The 20,929-nt window shown below is 18.1% G+C and overlaps 5 protein-coding genes across 5 annotated transcripts; 3 read left to right on the forward strand and 2 right to left on the reverse strand.

Moving 5' to 3' along the window:
* Positions 1-749: 749 nt before the first annotated feature.
* On the forward strand, positions 750-3,353 carry PADL01_1224900 (polyadenylate-binding protein, putative; the record flags this gene model as incomplete). The annotated part of the gene is made up of 1 exon (XM_028683209.1): positions 750-3,353. One exon carries the CDS (start codon positions 750-752, stop codon positions 3,351-3,353), a length of 2,604 nt encoding a protein of 867 aa, XP_028539410.1.
* A 2,914-nt stretch (positions 3,354-6,267) lies between these two features.
* On the forward strand, positions 6,268-8,246 carry PADL01_1225000 (conserved Plasmodium protein, unknown function; the record flags this gene model as incomplete). Its single annotated transcript, XM_028683210.1, has 2 exons — positions 6,268-7,388; positions 7,559-8,246. 2 exons carry the CDS (start codon positions 6,268-6,270, stop codon positions 8,244-8,246), a joined length of 1,809 nt encoding a protein of 602 aa, XP_028539411.1.
* Positions 8,247-10,236: 1,990 nt separating this feature from the next.
* PADL01_1225100 (histone chaperone ASF1, putative) lies at positions 10,237-11,159 on the forward strand (the record flags this gene model as incomplete). The annotated part of the gene is made up of 2 exons (XM_028683211.1): positions 10,237-10,494; positions 10,605-11,159. 2 exons carry the CDS (start codon positions 10,237-10,239, stop codon positions 11,157-11,159), a joined length of 813 nt encoding a protein of 270 aa, XP_028539412.1.
* Positions 11,160-12,567: 1,408 nt separating this feature from the next.
* PADL01_1225200 (cytochrome c heme lyase, putative) lies at positions 12,568-13,805 on the reverse strand (the record flags this gene model as incomplete). Its single annotated transcript, XM_028683212.1, has 5 exons — positions 12,568-12,684; positions 12,763-12,871; positions 13,088-13,174; positions 13,301-13,574; positions 13,697-13,805. 5 exons carry the CDS (start codon positions 13,803-13,805, stop codon positions 12,568-12,570), a joined length of 696 nt encoding a protein of 231 aa, XP_028539413.1.
* Positions 13,806-15,003: 1,198 nt separating this feature from the next.
* Positions 15,004-19,395, reverse strand: PADL01_1225300 (conserved Plasmodium protein, unknown function; the record flags this gene model as incomplete). Its single annotated transcript, XM_028683213.1, has 1 exon — positions 15,004-19,395. The coding sequence occupies one exon, from the start codon at positions 19,393-19,395 to the stop codon at positions 15,004-15,006; it is 4,392 nt and encodes a 1,463-aa protein (XP_028539414.1).
* Positions 19,396-20,929: the final 1,534 nt, after the last annotated feature.

Consider the following 20,929-nt stretch of genomic DNA (forward strand, 5'->3'; position numbering starts at 1 on the left):
TAATATTGATATATATATATATATATATATATATATGTTAATATAAAATTATACGTCTTAATATATTTTTATTACTTATATATACCTTATGTTTACATTTAATTAACAACACTTTCCTTATCAATATTATATATGTGTATTTACTTATTAGATATTTATAATTTGTTAAAAATTAGAATTAAGAACATACTTATTTTTATATATTAATTTTATTTTATCATATATATATCTATATATATATATTTATATTTATGTTACTTATGTATATATTATATATTTTATAATTTTATTTTTTTTTTTCCCTCTGTTTTCTTTGCCATCATAAATTTTGATAAAAAGAAGAAAGTGTTTAGAATATATAAGGAAAAAGCATATTATTAAATATATGATACATACATAATTATATATATATATATTTATTAATTTATTACAGTAATATATTTTTACCTATTTTGGAATATTTAACAAATACCATAAATACAGTATTTTATTAATATATTTATTTATATATTTTTATTTATATATTTTTATTTATATATTTGTGTTTCTATATAATAGCAAGCCTAGCACCACGCAAGTCAATTTTTAAAAAATTAATCACTTTTAAATAAGAAAAAAAAAAAATATAATAAAATAAGAAAGTTTATATATATATATATATATTTATTTATTTATATATATTATATATATATATTCGTAATTTATATATATATTATTAATTTTTATATAAAAAAGATATATTTTTCAAAATGATTGCTACTGGTACGAATATGATGCACCCCAGTTTTTCAACTGCTTCCCTTTATGTTGGAGATTTGAATGAAGATGTTACAGAAGCTGTATTATATGAAATATTTAACACCGTTGGTCATGTGTCTTCTATAAGAGTATGTCGTGATAGTGTAACAAGAAAATCATTAGGTTATGCATATGTGAATTATCATAACTTAGCTGATGCAGAGAGAGCTTTAGATACCCTTAACTATACAAATATAAAAGGGCAACCAGCAAGATTAATGTGGAGTCATAGAGATCCATCCTTAAGAAAGAGTGGAACAGGAAATATTTTTGTAAAGAATTTGGATAAATCAATAGATAATAAAGCATTGTTTGATACATTTAGTATGTTTGGAAATATATTATCATGTAAGGTTGCAACTGATGAATTTGGTAAAAGTAAAAGCTATGGTTTTGTACATTATGAAGATGAAGAAAGTGCAAAAGAAGCTATTGAAAAAGTGAATGGTGTTCAATTAGGATCAAAAAATGTTTATGTAGGACCATTTATTAAGAAATCTGAAAGAGCAACCAATGATACCAAATTTACTAATTTGTATGTTAAGAATTTTCCTGACAGTGTTACTGAGACTCATTTAAGACAATTATTTAATCCATATGGTGAAATAACATCTATGATTGTTAAAATGGATAATAAGAACAGAAAGTTCTGTTTTATTAATTATGCTGATGCAGAAAGTGCAAAGAATGCTATGGACAATTTGAATGGAAAGAAAATTACAGATGATGGACAAATAGATGAAACCTATGATCCTAAAAAAGAGGAAGCTTCTGCATCTACAAGTGGAGCAGCAAATCAAACAACAGGAACAGATGCTGATAAGACAGATAAAAATGAAAAGGGCGACAGTTCAAATGCAAATAATAATGCAACAACGGCAGGTGCAACTACGAATGATGCTACCACAACACCAGGAGAAACCACAACTGCAACAGCTAATGCTGATTCAACAGGTGCTAATAATACTAGTGGTTCATCTCCAAATACTAATACAACAACAGGTAGTAGTAATAATTCTATTAACTTAAATGAAAATAATAATAATGCTGCTGGTACTAATAATAATACTTCTAACAACAACAATAATACTACTAGTGGTAGCAGTATGAATAATGTTGGAAGTTCTAAGAAAGACGAAACTGCCGCATCGGATTGTGCAGATACACCAAATATTTTATATGTTGGTCCACATCAATCAAGAGCTAGAAGACATGCAATATTAAAAGCTAAATTTGACAATTTAAATGTAGAGAATAAGAATAAACACCAAGGTGTGAATTTATATATAAAAAATTTGGATGATGGAATTGATGATATAATGTTAAGAGAATTATTTGAACCATTTGGTACTATAACATCAGCAAAAGTTATGAGAGATGAAAAAGAACAAAGTAAAGGTTTTGGTTTTGTATGTTTTGCATCTCAAGAAGAAGCAAATAAAGCAGTAACAGAAATGCATTTAAAAATAATTAATGGAAAACCATTATATGTAGGATTGGCTGAAAAAAGAGAACAAAGATTATCAAGATTACAACAAAGATTCCGTATGCATCCAATTAGACATCATATGAATAATCCATTAAATACCCCAATGCAATATGCAGCCCCTCAATCACCACAATTACAATTTAGTCAAAATACCTTAAGTTATGGAAGACCAGTTATAACTGCCTTTAATCAAAATAACTTAATATCATGGAGACATCAACAAGCTGCTCAACAACAAGCAGTACACCAACAAGCCGTACATCAACAAGCAGCTCAACAACAATTAAATTTTAATACAAACTTAAGAGGTCAAATTAATCAAATGAGATTATATACACAAAACAATATGATGAATAATAATTTAAATCAGAACAAACCCAATGCTCAATTACATCATAATCAACAATATGTACCAAATGCTTTAGCTCAAAATGGACAACAACAACCAAATTTAAATGCAGCTGGTCAACATAATGCTCAACAATTACAACAACAAGGAAATAATCAATTGTTAAATAATAACATGCGTAATATGAATAATAGAGCTAATCGTAATATGGGAAATATGGGTAATATGAATAATCAAAAACAAATGCCATTAAATATAAATAACAAACAACAAAATGCAGCATCTCAAGCTAACCAAATGAATCATCAAGCTCAAGCACAAGGAGCACAAGCACAACAAAAAAATCCACAACAAATGCAACAAGTTCCACAAGGAAATAATTTTAAATTTACTGCACAAGCCAGAAATCGTATGGAGTTACCAAATAAAAATGCAAACAAAGTTAATACAATGAATAATAATATGAATGTTAATTTTAATAATAATTCTACATTAACAGCTGCAGCATTAGCATCTGCACCACCATCTATGCAAAAACAAGTCTTAGGAGAAAATTTATTTCCATTAGTAGCTAATTATCATCCAACCTTAGCTGGTAAAATTACAGGAATGATGTTAGAAATGGACAACTCAGAATTACTCATCTTGTTAGAAAATGAAGAACAACTTAAAAAGAAAATAGATGAAGCACTAGTAGTCTTGCAAAAGGCAAAATAAAAGGATAAATAAATAATTTATATTATATATATATATATATATATATATATATATATAATGACAGACTGACAGCTCTATAATTATCACCTTAAATGTTTAATATATAATTTATATATGATGAATGTAATACCCCGAAAAATATAAATATATCAACATATATAAATATATACATATTGTATATATATATTTATATATATTATATGTTGTTGTATATATATATATATATCTACCATGGTATTATTATTTATTAATACCTTAAAGGGGCATTATACATAATTCAAAACATAAATTTATTATATGCACAAAAAATATATATTTTTGTTATATATATATATATATATATATATATATATATATATATATGTAAATGAAAAAAAAAAAATTAAAAATTATGCATAAAAAAAAAAAAAAAATATGAACAGATTTAATCCATCCAATTAACTAACAATTAACAGATGTTTAAAAAAAAATTAATAAAAAATAAAAAAAAATAAAAATTAACAAAATAATATATATATATATACATATATAATATTATTACTTAATAACCATATATAGAAGACAGAAAAAAAAAAAAAAAAAATAGAAGAGTCATATTTTAAAAATATAACTAATGTTTTTTATATATAACAAAAAAAGTATTTTAAATAAATGTAATTTTGTGTATTTCAGAACCCCCCCCCCAAAAAAAAAACAAAAAGAAAAAAAAAAAAAAAAAAAAAAAATGAATAAAATAAAATTAATAAAAAAATACATATATTTATAATATATGTAAATAAAAAATAAAATTTGTGTGTATACAGAAAAAAAAATAACAGTTTTAAGAATTATTTATATATAGACATTTTTTTGTTATATAAAAAAAAAAAAAAAAATTAATATGCCTTATTTTATATATTCTGACATAAATATTACATAAATATATATATAATTATCTTTTGTATATTATGAATAATTTTTCTTTTTCTTTTTTTTTTTCTCAGATACATATATATTATTATATATATGTATATGTATTTATTTACATTTTTACACAAGAACATATTTATTTTTTTATTTTTAATATTTTCAAAAGAGCTGTAGCTGTATTATTTAAATAAAATATATTTAATAAATAAAACATATATTATATATATATGTGCATATCGATGTTTTATTTTTATGTATATATATTTAAAGAAAAATGAAAAAACAAAAATTTTGTAAAGTATTAATGATATATATATATATATATATATATTCATAAATCTTTTAAGTCCTTTTATATTATCCTATAATATTTTATAGAATTTATAAGACATTGAAAGAAAAAAAATAAAATAAAATAAAATAAAATAAATACTAAAATAAAATATGAAAAAGAAAAAAAAAATGTATTTAAAAGTATTCTCTTATATGTAATAATTCCTTTTAACATGGAAATTTTGTAAAATACTTCTTTATGTTTCTTATGCTTAAGAGCATACCAAGAAAAGAAAATTAAAACATTATATGATATATTATATTATATTATATTATATTATATTATATTATATTATATTATATTATATTATATTATATTATATTATATATGTTTATATTATCAAACCGTTATTTCTTAATAAATTTTTGTAACGTTTTATCACTATGTATATTTAGATTATTTTTTCCTATATATTTCTTATATATTATAAAAAAGAACTTTAAAATGAAGAGCTTCGAAAAAGGATAATAAAAAATATTAAATATATATAAGTACATTATATATATTTTAAAATAATATGTTTTCATTCTTCATGAGTAATATATATATATAATATAGAATTTTAAAATATATTAAAAAGTTATTTCTTCAGTTATCATAACATTAAAAAAAAGGTTGTTATTTCTTATAATATTAAAAATATATAATAATCATCATATATAATACCAAGGAGGAAAATAAAAAATATTATAAATGTTATATATACTTTTTTAAATAGAATATATATTAATAACGCAAATAAGGAAATATTATAATATTAATTTGGTTAATTTCATATGCTATAATTAGGAGGAACTATATGAAAAAAAAAAAAAATAAATAAAAAAAAAAATAAAAAAAAAAAAAAAACATACATTATGTTATTTGTAACGTCACACGTATATTTATAATAATTTTCATTTAAGCCTTCAAAATAATATATACATATATATTATATATTTTTTTTTAGTATATGAAATTAATATAAATGTTATAATTTTAAGTATATTTAGAGGCACCTTATATATGCTTCATATATACATATAATATTGAATATATTTTATAAAGAAAAAAAATATATATAATATAATAATATATATATGTAATATTTTAATATATTATTTATTATTAAAAATTTACAACATTATATTATAATATATATATATATATAATTACTCATAATTTATTAAAGAAAATTCGGTACATAAAATTATTTTATAAAAAAAATAGTTTTATTTTAATATATAAGAATTAAAATAAATAATTTAAATTAATATACAAATCCGACGTAATAATTTATATTTAAAAAAATAATCATAATGTTGAAAAATACAACGTCAAAAAAGTTAAAACTTATTAATAAGAAAATAATAATATAATAAAATAAATATATAAGAAATGAGGAAAAGTAATAAATATATTATATAATATTCTTGTATAGTAACAATATCATAACTTATATAATAAATGATATATAGCTAATTATTTATTTAATATTTATTTATATTTAATATGTATGTTTTTAAAATTTCCTAATTAAGTATATTTCTTTAAATTTAAATATATTGTTACAAAATAAATAAACGTGTATATATATATATATATATATATATATATATATAATACATATATACCTTAATAATTTATTTTTTATAAAAAAAAAAAAATAATATATAGATTAATTTTTAGACTATGCATAATAATAATCACATTTTTGAAGATGATGATATAATTCTAACAGATAGGTTTTTAAGTGATGAAAGCGATCAAAATGAAAATGATGAAATAGAAAAAAAAAAATATATTAAACAAAACAAACAAAATATAGAAAATATTTCAAATGCTTCAAGTGTACTATCTAATCATCATTTTAATAAAAATGTGGGAATGAAAAGAAATAATTCTATTTTTAATAATGAAGAAAATAAGAACAAAAAATATTTGACTAATAATTATCATATAGAACATAAAAATATATCATCATTAAAAGATAATTCAAACGAATTTAATTGCAACAAAAATAATTATTCAAATACAAGATATGATAACAATGTTACAGGAAATTATTTTGATTTCGATAATTATTATGTATCTAATATTGACAATACAAATAATCGAGAAAAGGAAATTTTTAAATATGATGAAAAAAATATAGAAGTAGATGGAAAATATAAAAAAAATAATAAACGTTTAAAAAGAAGTACTAGAGTTTGGCATGATTCAGATGATGATGTTGATGATAAAAATGAAAACATAGATTCAACCGGAAATTATTTAAATGAAGATAATCTTCATAGTGATGATTCAAATGAATTTAATTATTTAGATGAAAAAGAAGATGAAAATTTAATAAAGAATAAGGAAGCACATGATAATATTTTTGAAGAATATATTGATGACAATGTTCATATGGAAAACTTTTCTTTAAACAATAATGAAGGTGCTATATCTCATATTCAAGCAGATGATATTTATATTTTTGATGATGAGAAAATAGATATGCACATACAAAAAAAAAAAAAATGGAATAAAAAAAATGATAATAATATTTTTTTAAAATATTTTTTACAAAAATTTACTATGCATCAAATAGAAGACAAAAAAGTAAAACAATTGGTATGCTTGCCAAAAAGTAATTTGATATTTCCAGTATACAATTTAAATTTATATATGTTGAAATATGAAGATAATAGTTTAAATATATCTAAAAAAATATCCTTTAAAAGAAAAATAAAATACGTACAAGAATATAAGGATAATTTATATATTCTCTCTTATGATAATTTCTTAAGAAATTATAATTTGGAAAAAGGGTAAGAAAATAGTGAAAAATTAAAAATAATTTGTATAATAATGAAATGTAGAAAAAATAAATTAAGTGTGAATCATAAATATAAAAAAATAAAAAAATAAAAAAATTACACACATGTGTATTATATATATATATATATATATATATATATATATTTTTTCTTTTTTTTAGGGTTGTGTATAAGAATAGAATCCATTATGATAAATTAGACATATCTCTTCCAATAGAAATAAAATTTGTTGATAAAAATACAGACGATGAGAATAATACTTCAAGTTCTTATTTATTTTCTTTATCTTTTCAAAATAGTGGTAAAATAAATGTATATGATTCACGGAGTTATGATATTGTTAAGACATTTGAAATGACTAATAAATATGTAGGAATGAATTTTCATAAAAAAAGTAATAGTCTTTTTGCTTTAGATGAAAAAGGATATTTATATAATTGGTGTTTGAATACAAATAAATTGATAAATAAATTAGTAGATAATTATTCTATTTTCCCATCATGTTTAAATATTTATAATGATTATTTAGTAACAGGTTCATGTAATGGTTTTTTAAATTTGTTTGATATTAATAATTTGAATACACCAATAAAAAGTTTTAAAAATTTGACCTTACGAGTTCATGATATTATATATAATCCTTCACATAATATGCTTTTATATTATACAAATATAATGAAAAATGGAATAAAATTAATTGATCTAAAAACTAAATATGTTTATTGTAATGTCCCATGGTTTAATATTAATGTTAAATATAATATATATGCAGCTAACTTTTTTAATAATGGAAATAACCTTTGTTTTGCAGTCTCAAACAATTCTTTTTATGTATATAACATATACTAAAATAAATAATTGTAATTATTATTATTTTATTATTTTATTTTTTTTTTCGTGTTGTTATTTTATGAAGTTTGAATAGTGTATGTGTACAGTTAATTTTAATTTTTTTTTTTTTTTTTTTTTTTTTTTATTGCAATCACCCCCTTCCTCACATTTTGAGGAAAAAGAAAAGAAACATATTGAATAATTTTATATTATATTGTTTAAATGAATGAACACATAAATATATTCATATATATATATATATATATATATATATATATTTATGTATATACGAATGTTACATAAACTTTTATATATATCCTTGTTTATGTATGCATATAAAAATGTTAACTTTTTTTAATTATGAAGAAATAGAAAATACCATTTGAACATAAAAAAATATTTTAAAAAAATTATAAGAATATTATTCAAAAGTACAAAATAGGTATTGTATATTTATATTTTTATTAACTAATGATTATATATGGTTTATGTGGTTTTTTAAAAGTATCATTTTAATAAAAAAAAAAAAAAAAGTCTTATAATAATAATAAATAATATATTTAATAATATAATATATTTAAGGTTACACCTTTCGTAAAATGACGATACTATATTATAGATAGGAATATTTTATTACGATTATATTATTTATTTTCCCATAGTCTTTACATGTATATTATAATACTATTGTGAACAATATATATATATATATAATACTTTAATTGTAAATTTATTTGTATTTTTTTTTTTTTAAATAACCTTATTAAATTATTACATATAATAGTAAAAGTCTAAAAAAATATTATTGATTCTAAAAAAAAAAAAAAAAAAAAAAAAAAAGTAAAGGGATATAATAAATATATAAATTTTACAAAACACATTTATAAACACATAAAAAATATATATACAAATAAAATAACAAAAACTATATATTAAATATAAGCATATCTTTTTTTTTATTATAATATGCGCATATAAGTTTTATAATTATTTATCTTGTTCAAGAAAAATTACATATATAATTTACACATATATATTATATATATACAAATGTTTACATATTATTAAAAAAAGAAATACATATTTATTATATATTTATTATAATATTCCCTCATGTACTTTTATATTATTACTTCATTATATTTATTTTTAATAAAAATATTATCTTATATTATTTTTTTTTATTTTTTCAAAAGGTAATTCTTATTTAATTTTTTTTTTTAATATATATATTTTCGTATTAAAAAAAGAAATACAAAAAAATATATATTTTTTTTTAGTTCCTTTTTTATGTAAAAATGTTTTTATATTGTGTAATTATACACATGATATAACAAATATATTTTAATGATACATATATGATATATTATATATATTATATATATTTTTTTCAATATATGTGTTTTTAAACTATTTATTTTGTTACGTTATAATAATAAGTAAATGTAATTATTATTTTCATGATTTAAAAAAAAAATTATATATGAAATATATTTATTTATTCACATTAACATGTTTAAATTATATATATATATATATATATATATGTTTTTTTTAATATAAATAAATTTTAATATAAATTTTTATTTTTTTTATAAATATTATAATATAATATATATATGTATACATATAATGTGCTAATAAATATATTATAATATTTATAAAAGCAAAATAAATAAATATACATATATTTTAATATATATATATATTTATTTCCAAATGCATTATTAAGAATTTACAAAACAATTTTATTATTTTATTTATCACATATAAAAAAATATATATATATTATATATATGTGTGGACAGTAAAAAAAAAAATAAAATAATAAAAATAATACAATAATAAAAAGATAAAAAGGTGAACCCTTTTTAACCTTTAAATTTAATAATAAGAGGAACAAATAAGAACACACATAATATATATATTTATATTTATTTATTTATTATAACAGTTTATTATTTATTATTTTTTTTTATTATTATATAATTTTCAAACTAAGAAAAAAATGTCTGAAGTAAATGTAACAAAAGTTATTGTAAATAATCCTATATGTGATATATTAGATCCTTTTGTTTTTACTATTGAATTTGAAGCTTTGAATAAATTAGAAGCAGATTTGGAATGGAAAATTTTTTATATATCAGCTGTAAATAATGAGGGAGAAAGTAATCAAGATATTGAATTAGATAACATTTTCCTAGGACCAATTGAGAGAGGAGTTATGATGTTTGATTATGCAGTAAATCCCCCTGACTATAAAAATGTATGGATAAAATATTGTAAATTTATATATATGTGTATATATATATATATATATATATATTTTTATATTTATATGTTAAAATATGAATTTTTATATTTTTCTGTTCACAGATGGATATTGATAGCGTTTTGGGACTTCAAGCTATTTTGATATCGGCAAATTACAAAGAAAAGGAATTTATTAGAATTGCTTATTACATGAATTCATTTTACAAAGATATGGAATTAAGAGAAAATCCTCCTGTAGTTCCACAATATGATAAAATATGTCGTCATATATTTGTTGAAAACCCTAGAATTGTAAAATTCAGTATAGGTTGGGATTCTGAAGAAAAAGATGAATTTAAAGAATTTGATAAAGAAATTGAAAAAATTGAATTACTTAATTGTACACAAATTAAAGGTGAAAATGAAAATAATTCAAATATAACTAATCAATCTACACAAGGAAATTTTGTTCTTTCCAATAATGATCCTAATAATAATAATAACAATCCTAGTATTACTTCAAGTATGATTTTTAATAGTAATATTGTAAATAATAATTTCAATCAAAATAATTTCTTAAAAAATAATGAATTGTCATCTGATTTAGACAAATGTGAAATTTTTAATGCAAATATAAATGGAATTAGTAGAATTACAATTGACAATAAAAACTCTTAATTCTTATGCATATATATATATATATATATATATATATATATATATATATTTATTCATTTATTTGTACGTGTGCGTAAATAAATGTTATGTTTTTTATTATATTTTTTTTTAATTGTTATTTTAAGTTATCCACATATGTTAATTCATATGTTTAGTTTTTATTATCAATATATTCTATGATACATATATATATATACAGTTATATTTAATACACATTTTCATCTATGTATATTTAAAATGTTGTATAAACAACATATGAGTGTTTTTATATGACACGTTTTATATATATAGAATAATTTATTTTATTTTATTTTATCTTATCTTATTTTTTTTTTTTTTTTGTTATTTTTTTATCAAAATGGATGTAATATATATATATATTCAAAGATGAAATTAAAAAAAAAAAAAAAAAAAAAAAAATTATTCCGTGTTGTCAATATTGTAAATGGCTAGCTACATTTTTTTTTTTTTTTCACCTTTTTAATACTCATATAAAATTATATATATATATATATACATATTTTATATAAATATTATTTAATATGTATATATACATTTATATATTTTTCCATTTTTTACTAATTTTTAGATTGAAAAAAAAAAAAAAAAAATTATAATAATATTATCAAAGATTAAAGATTTTTTTTTTTTCTTTTAAAGAAACGTTATATAGGATGAATTAAAATAAACCCAAATGGATTAAAATCAAAAATTTTTTTTTCTTTTTTTTTAAGATTTAATATTTCTTGTTTAGACAATCTCTTTTTAAGAAAATATATGTAAAATTGTAAATTGTCTACAAGAATAATATGAAACAAATGTTATGTATTCAATACATACATATATATTTATTTATTTTTTTTATATTTTTTATATAATATTTTACATATATATATATATATATATATTTTTATTTTTTTTCCACGTTCTTATATTTAAATGTATTCCTAAAAATAAGCGTGTAAAAATATATGTGTATTTTTTAAAAGAATTGGTTAACTCATATTATAAACAACCCAATTGTTTTGTTGCACATTTGCAACCATACCATTATAATATATACATATATGTGTGTTTAATATTATGTATTTTATTTTTTAATTTTTATATTTTAAGTTCTTTTTTTTTTTTTTTTTTTTTCTTTTAAATACAAACAAAAAAAACATTAAAAAAATAAAATAAAAATGTATTATTTTTACATATATTATGTATTTAAAAAAAAAAAAAAAATGTTCTTAAAAGCATTTCAAAAAGGTATTATATGTAAAAAATATTTTTACTGAAAAATTGCCCCTTTCTTATTTTTTTTTTTTTTTTATTCTTTTCACATATAGATATTTCAAAATATTATAATTTAACAAAAATTATGAAATATAGGAATATTATTTTATTATTGATAGAAGAAATATTATTTAAATAGTTCATCTTTTTTTATATATTTAAAGTAGAACTCATAAAAGGGGTAACGCAATCTGTCCCAGACATTTGAAAAGGTATTCATGGCTGGTCTAACATCAATATATATCTATAAAGAGAAAAATATTAAGAGATATATTTAAGCACATATATATATATATATATATATATATGTATAATTTCTTACATTTTTGTCATCGTTTATTGATTCATCATTATAATAATCCAAGATATATTTTACTTGCGTACCACACCTATTAACATACCAATCGTGTCTATCAAAAGGCCTTCCCATACTAATATAAAAAAAAAAGAAAAATTTAAATAAATAAATAAATAAATAAAAAATATATATATTATTATTTTCCCCTAGAATTAATATAAATTCATATTATATTTTTATAAAAAAGAAACCTTTTACACTCTTTTTATTATTATTATTTTTTTTTTTTCCCCATTTTATAACCAAAAAAATAAAATATTTCAAAAACATTTATAGATATTATTCTTACCTTGAAAATATACTTCTAAATCTTGCCTTTATTGATAAATCATCGAATTTACCAAGAAATCTATGTAGAGTTATATCTGTGCAATTCCTATAAGGAATAAAATATATATGTTCATATATATATATATATATATATATATTAATTTCATTCGCATATATTAGTACACCAATAAATTCTTTTGCACAAATTTTTGAAAGCTTTATTTTTATTTACCTTTTATGCATATGCTCATATTTAAGAATTTGTTTCCATGATTCTTCATTAACTTCATTGTGAACACTAACGACAGCATCAATATAATTCTTATCTATATCTTTATTTTTTCTTATTAATGAATTATAAAATTGTTGAGATGAAGGATAAACCCAATATTCGTGATTATTTTTTGGAATTGAAGAAACGTGTCTTTTTTTATTAAATGTAAAATCATTTTCATCTGTTAAGGAAACATTGGGAATCTCGGGCATCATATTTCTTTCGTTAATTTCTAAATATAATAATATATATATATATGAATAATACAAATATTTTTATATGAATTAGAAAAACATATATATATATATATATATATATATATATATTAATATATTTATAATATTTTAAACGCACCATGTTGTATAATTTTCGTTCCATCTGAACATCCCAATTTTGTTGAAGATGGGCATTTTATCTTTTCTTCATTTTTATTGAAAGTACATGTTGGACTTAAATTCTGCATATTTCTTTAGATCTCTTTTGTTCCTTATAAATATGTATTTATAAATATATACATATTATAAACAAATAACTATATATATATATATATATATATATATTTTAGTGTGAATAAAAAATAAATACCATTTTATATTTTCTTCTCTTTTTTTTTTTTTTTTTTTTTTTTTTATTTATCCATTTCTTATGAATCCTTTAAAACAGTTCTCTATATTAATTTATTTTTATATACCACTGGAAAGAAATAATAAAATATATTATTTTTTATGCATATAAATACAAATAATATAAAAATATAATATATTATTATTATTATATTATATATATATATATATATATATAATTATGTAGGATAATTAAATCACATATAATTTAAAAAAAAAAAAAAAAAAATTACAACTTCACAATTGTTTTTATATTTTCTATATACAGTATCATTAATTTAATATATATATTTTATTATTATTATTATATTTAAGTTATAAATTTTTATCTTTTAAAATAAAAAAAAAAAACACCACATATATTTTGTTTATATTTTCCCATCAACATGTATATAATATATATATATTATACATATGTGCTATAAATAATTTATCTAATGTTTTTCACAATCCTTTTATAGAAAGGAAAGATTTAGAATTTTATATGTAGAAGTTTTATAATTAATTCTACAAAAAATATAAAATATTTATTAAATAGTTTTATAAAATATACATTCATCAATTTATGTTGTTATATATATATATATATTATATAAATACCAAATAAAAAAAAAAAAAAAAAAAAAAAAAAAAAAAATTATTAGTGCCTCTTTTTGTAACAAAGTAAAATCCTTGGAGTTTAAAAATGTGGCTATATTATTTTATAATATACTTTATAAGGCACATATGCATTATAAATATATATTAATCGGTGATACATTTAAATAAATATTAAAAAAAAAAAAAAATAATAAATATATAAAATTTCTAATTAAATGGGTTTAAATTCATCAAATGGATATAGTGTTGCTTTGTTTATATGTCTGAAATTATAAAACAAATATTTAAACCATAAATATAATATATATATATAATACATAGAAATATGTAGGGGACATTTTTTAAATAACATTATTTAAAGATTTAATAACAAAAATTAATAAATAAATAAATAAATATATATATATATATAACATATAATGACAAATTCATTTTTATTTAATTTGAAATATTTTTTTTCTTGGATATAATTTCAATATTTTTATCCTTTGAATAAGACATGATAATTTCCTTATTAACGTTTAATTTACAGTCGACAAGATGTTTTTTGAAAATACTATATTCAACTTTTTTTTCTTCATATATATTTTTGTATATAACATCATTAATTTTTATAGCTTCATCTATTCTGTCAAATAAAAGTTTTAATTCCATTTGTTTTATTTTATTATGCATATGATTTATATAATCCTCTTGTAATTTATCCGTTTCTCTATTTAACAAATCGTTATCAAATAATGTGTTATTATAATGAAATGATTGTATATCGCAATCTGATTTATATCCTTTTTCATTATCTAATAAATCTATACAAATGATATTATTATGACAGTTTCCATTTTTTTGATCATCATTATTTTTATTTATGTCACCATCAATATCGTCCTTATTCTCATTATTGTCATTATTTTTATTATTGACATTATTTTTATTAATATTTTCATGTTCATCTATGGTATCCTTAAATAAACTATCATTCTCAGTGACATAATTTTCCTTAACATTTGATAAGTCATCTAATATATGTTCATCCTCTATATTATCACAATTTATAAATTCATCATGTTTTTTTCTTAAATAATCTTGTATTTTTATTAATTCATTAACTATTATTTTCCTTGATAATCTGTTACTTTTTAAACCGAATAAATTCATCAAGCCTTCAAGTACTGCATTGTGTGCTTTATTTAAATCAATGTTTAAAATGGATACTTCATTAAAATTTTTATCTACTACAGATTTATCATTTATTTTATAATTTTTGTTTTCATTCCTTTTTAATTCTTCATAAATATTATCTTTCCTCTTACAATATGGATTTTTTTTTTCATTCGTATGATAATATTTATTTGAATACATTTCATTTAAAACATTTATATTCTTATCTTCATAAGAATTATCAGAATCATTATCTGACGAATCATCAAATAAATTCATACTCATAGCTGTTAATCCATTTTTCGATTTATCGTTATTTTTTGAAATATTATTATGTACTAAAACTGTATCTTTTTTCATTTCATCTTTATTACAATATTTATCATAATCTTCTTTTTCTTTTATTTTTAATGTTGAGTCACTATCTTCATCAATTATTATAACATCATCATCATCATGGATATTATTACTATGAATATTATTATTATATTTATTCTTTTCAATTAATTTGGAATTATCAGAATTACTATTATTTTTATTCATACTCTTTATACTATCATTATCACATGAATTAAATAACACAGATTCGATATTTTTATCTATCTTGTTTTCTTCTTCTTTATTTTTATTAGTTACAGTTTTTATTTGATCATCATCACTATCAAATAAACTTTTATTATATTTACAAATATTTTCTTTTTCTTCATTTAATATATTCTTTTCATTATTTATATTATTTTTATTTATAATAATATTTTTATTATTATCTTCATTAGGTGTGAATCTGATTGTTTCTTCTTTGTTTAAGTTCAAAATATGAACATTTGCATCCATATTATTCATATCATTATCATTTAACTCGATCTTTTCATATTCACTATTTAAATACTCTTCACAATTATTTTTTATATTATTGTCATTACTATTGACTGGATTTCTTTTATCGTCACAGATATTATAATCAATGAGTCCACATTCTATTTGTTCAGAATTATTCTTATTTCTATCATCACTATGATCTTTATTATCATTATTATCATTATTTTCATTATTATCATTATTTTCATTATGATCTCTTTTAATATTATTTAAATAAATGTTATTATCACTATTATTACTACTTCCAATAAACATGTCATTATAACTCTTTCTATCATTACTACTAAAACACAACGAATGACTACGTCTATTTTTTATATTTTCTAAATAACTATTTTCTTCTGAATCACTTTTTTCATTTTTCTTCTCTTCTAAAATATTATCATTGTTTGCTTTTTGTCTTTTGAAAATATTATCTTCATTTGAATTATTTTCAAATAAATTTTCTTCGAAATATTTTTTATTATATATATCACCACTTCCACTATGTCTTTTCTTATTATAAATTGTAGTATCACTTTTATTACTAATTTCTTTATAAGAATTATTACTACTGTTTAATTTATTTGAGTCATATGAGCATTCACAATTCAAGGGATCCATTTTTTCAGATGATTCCCCCTTATAATTATTTTCCTCTTTTGATGATTCAGTGAAAAGGGTATTTTCATTAATATGATTACATGCAATATTGCACTTTTTTTCACAATTATTAATATTATTATTATTGTTGTTTATTAAGTTATTTTCTTTTTCATTTATTATGTTTATATTATCACATATAATAGGATTGTTTTCCAAATTCGTTTCTAATATATTTGCTTCTTTATCATTAAAAAGATGTACTTTACTATCATAAATGTTTTTTTCTTTTTTTTTTTTTTCATCTTCATCATAATAATCATTTATTATATCAAAATAGGACTTATTTGTATCTTCATTTTCATTATAACAACTGGATATTTCATATACTTCTTTATCATCTATAGTATCACATAAATTTATAACAGTATGACTATCTATCCTATTATTCTTAGATAAAGTGCTACTATTTGTGTTGTGGCTTTTCAAGGTTTGATAAGACTTAACAGTGTTATCATATGTTTCAATAATATTTTCATTTGAAGTATAATTCTCGACACTAGGATTATTTATAACAGGTTTATTATAATCAGTAAGTGATTGAGAAGATCCATTATTATTATATTTATCATTATTTATAATATCCTTTTTGTCATTAATATAATGCAAGGAAGGATTATCCTTTTGTGAATCGTCTAAAACATATTTAAACTTTGTATTATTTTTACAACCATCACTTGAGTTTTTTTTATTTTCATCAAGGATATGTTCCTGATCATCAATTTTTTTTTCATTGTATATATAAACTGTATCAAAAGAAGTAACTTCATTATTTTTGATAACTTGCTTTTCTATACAATATTGTGATAATTTATATAATGAGCTTTGTCCTTTGAAAAAAGATATATCATCTATGTGTGATTTATATCTGTTTGGACTTTTGCATTTTGTATTTAAAAATTCATCTGTTTCTTTGTCTACATTTTTGTTTGTATCAGTTATATTATTTTCATTAAAATTATTTAATACATTAAATAAATTCATTAATTTGGAATTTACTTTAGTATCTATTGTATAACATGAATTATATATATCTATTTTTAAAAGTTTCAAGAATATAGGACAAAAATTATTATTTTCAAAAAATCCACCAGGAATTATTACTTTATTAAAAACATCATCCATTACACTTTTTTTTCTTGTCTCTTCTTCTTTAAATAATGAATTTTTTAGATGTTCAACCATATCTTGTATTTTTTGTTCTTTTAAGCATTTTAAGCATGTATTTGTGTTGTTATCCTTAATATTATCTTTTTTGATATAAATAGAATTTTCTTCCTCATCCTTAGTATCATAATTATTAACACTATAAAAGCTGCTGCTAGTGTAGTTTTTATTAACATCACTACAATTGCTAATACTATTGCTGACGCAAATATTATTACTATTATTATTATTATTATTGTGACTGTTCATTTTATTACTACTATTAAGAGTCTCATTACTTTCACTTATTGTGTTGGCACTATCATTTATTGTATTGGTATTATCATTTATTGTGTTGTCACTATCATTTATCATATTACTACTTCCAGAATTATTACCATCCTTCCTATTATTATTATTATTATTATTGTCACTATACATTGTATTGTCTATTCCACTTATGGCATTTTTTTCAGGATTTAATGGTATGTTATTATTTTTATTTGGTATATTACTATTTTTTATTTCACTATTATCTTCTTTATCTACATTTTCCACATACGTTTTATCTTTCGAATTATATATTAAATTTTTATATATTTCACAATTAATATTTTCTGTTGATCTTACAGAATTTAAATTTAAATCTATCATACATTTTTGTAGACAATCTAATAGATATGCTTCTTGTATTTTATATGCTCTAATTTTATTCTTTACTCTTAATAATTTTTTTATAATATTTTTATAAAATTCATCTAAAGATTCTTTATCCTTTGGTTTCTTTAACCATATAGGAACTTTAATTGTATTCTTCCATCTTTGAATATCATTATAAAAATAAACATCACTTTCATCACTTGAACATTGTGGAGTATTTTTTAATTTTTTTACATCTTCTTCTTTTTTTTTAGAGTCACTATTACTTTTATTTTTCTTTTTAACAGTTACTGATTTTTTTTTACTTTTATTACTATTGTTGGATATTTTCTTAATTTTGCCCATATGTAAGTTTATTTAAAAAAAAATAAAAAAAAAAATTAATAAATACATATAAAATATAAATGTCAATATGGTATTTATTTAGATCTTTCTCATATATATATATATATATATATATATATATTTATTTATTTATATATATATATGATATTTATTTTTTTTTTTTAATCAATACAAAATATTAACATAATTTGGTAAATATGGAATTGAAACCATATTTATTCATTTATTATTATTTTGGTTTTATCATTTTTTTTTTAATTCATAATTATTTTAGATTAATATAATAAAATTGTAATCTAAATAAATTTTTTGAATATTTTCAAAATTTTCTAAAATAATTTATATTCTTTTATTTAGAAAAAATACAAAAAACCCTAAAAAAAAAAAAAAAATAAACAAAAAACAAAAAAATATATACATATATACATATATATATTATATATAATTTTATCGTTGCAACCAAAATGTTGTAAAACAAAATCAAATTATATAAAATTTATTAAATTAATATTATACATATAATTTATATATATTATATTATATTATATGTATTATCTATAATTATATATATATATATATATATAACTTTTTTATTAAAAATTTTAATTTTTCATAATTTATAGATGAAATACAAAAAATTTAGAAACAAAATTATGTATACATATGAAATATGTATTTACAATCATAAAAATATAGAAAGGAAAAAAAAAAAAAAAAAAAAAAAAAATAATATATAAATAAAAAACATACATATTTATATGTAATATAATATATTATAAATATCTTTATTTTGATATATATAATTTAAAAAAAAAAAAAAAAGTTCATAATTATATTTATATATTATTATGTAAAAAAGTTGCACCAAAATTTTAATATATAAAATAAAAATATGAATTTTTATAAATGTTATAATAATAAATGGTAGCAAAAGGAAAAGAAAAAAAAAAAAAAAAAAAGTAATTTAAAATATTTTAAAAACTTTTGATGACTCCTTGATTTTATATATTTAAATATTTATTTCTATATATATTTTTTTGTATTTATTTTGTTTTATATGTTTTTATATCTTATTAATATTGATTATCTTTCTTTTAATATATCTTTAAGGAATAACATATATAAAATTTCTTATTGACATTATAATTTATAACTTTTTTTTTTTTTTACGTTCTGTTTTTAAATGTTTGTATTCTTAATTTTTTTTATTTATTAAAAAAAACATATATAAAATTTATATACATATAATAATATAATATATATATTATATATTTTATAATATGAACATTTATTACTATTTCGTAGCTCAGAAATGAAATAGGTAAATGACTATTCATATAATTCATATTATTTTATTTTAATTTATGTTTTTTTTTTTTTTTTTTATGTGTGTATTTAACTAATTTTTTACCAAATAGAAGTAAAAGGATATTGTTTTTTTTTTGTACAATGTGGATGAAAATTAAAAGATAAAAAAAAAAAATATTTTTTTTTTGAAATTATAAAAATAATATAATATATATATATATATATA

Source organism: Plasmodium sp. gorilla clade G2 (genome assembly GCF_900097015.1).
Source record: "Plasmodium sp. gorilla clade G2 genome assembly, chromosome: 12".
NCBI classification, from domain to species: domain Eukaryota; phylum Apicomplexa; class Aconoidasida; order Haemosporida; family Plasmodiidae; genus Plasmodium; species Plasmodium adleri (nom. inval.).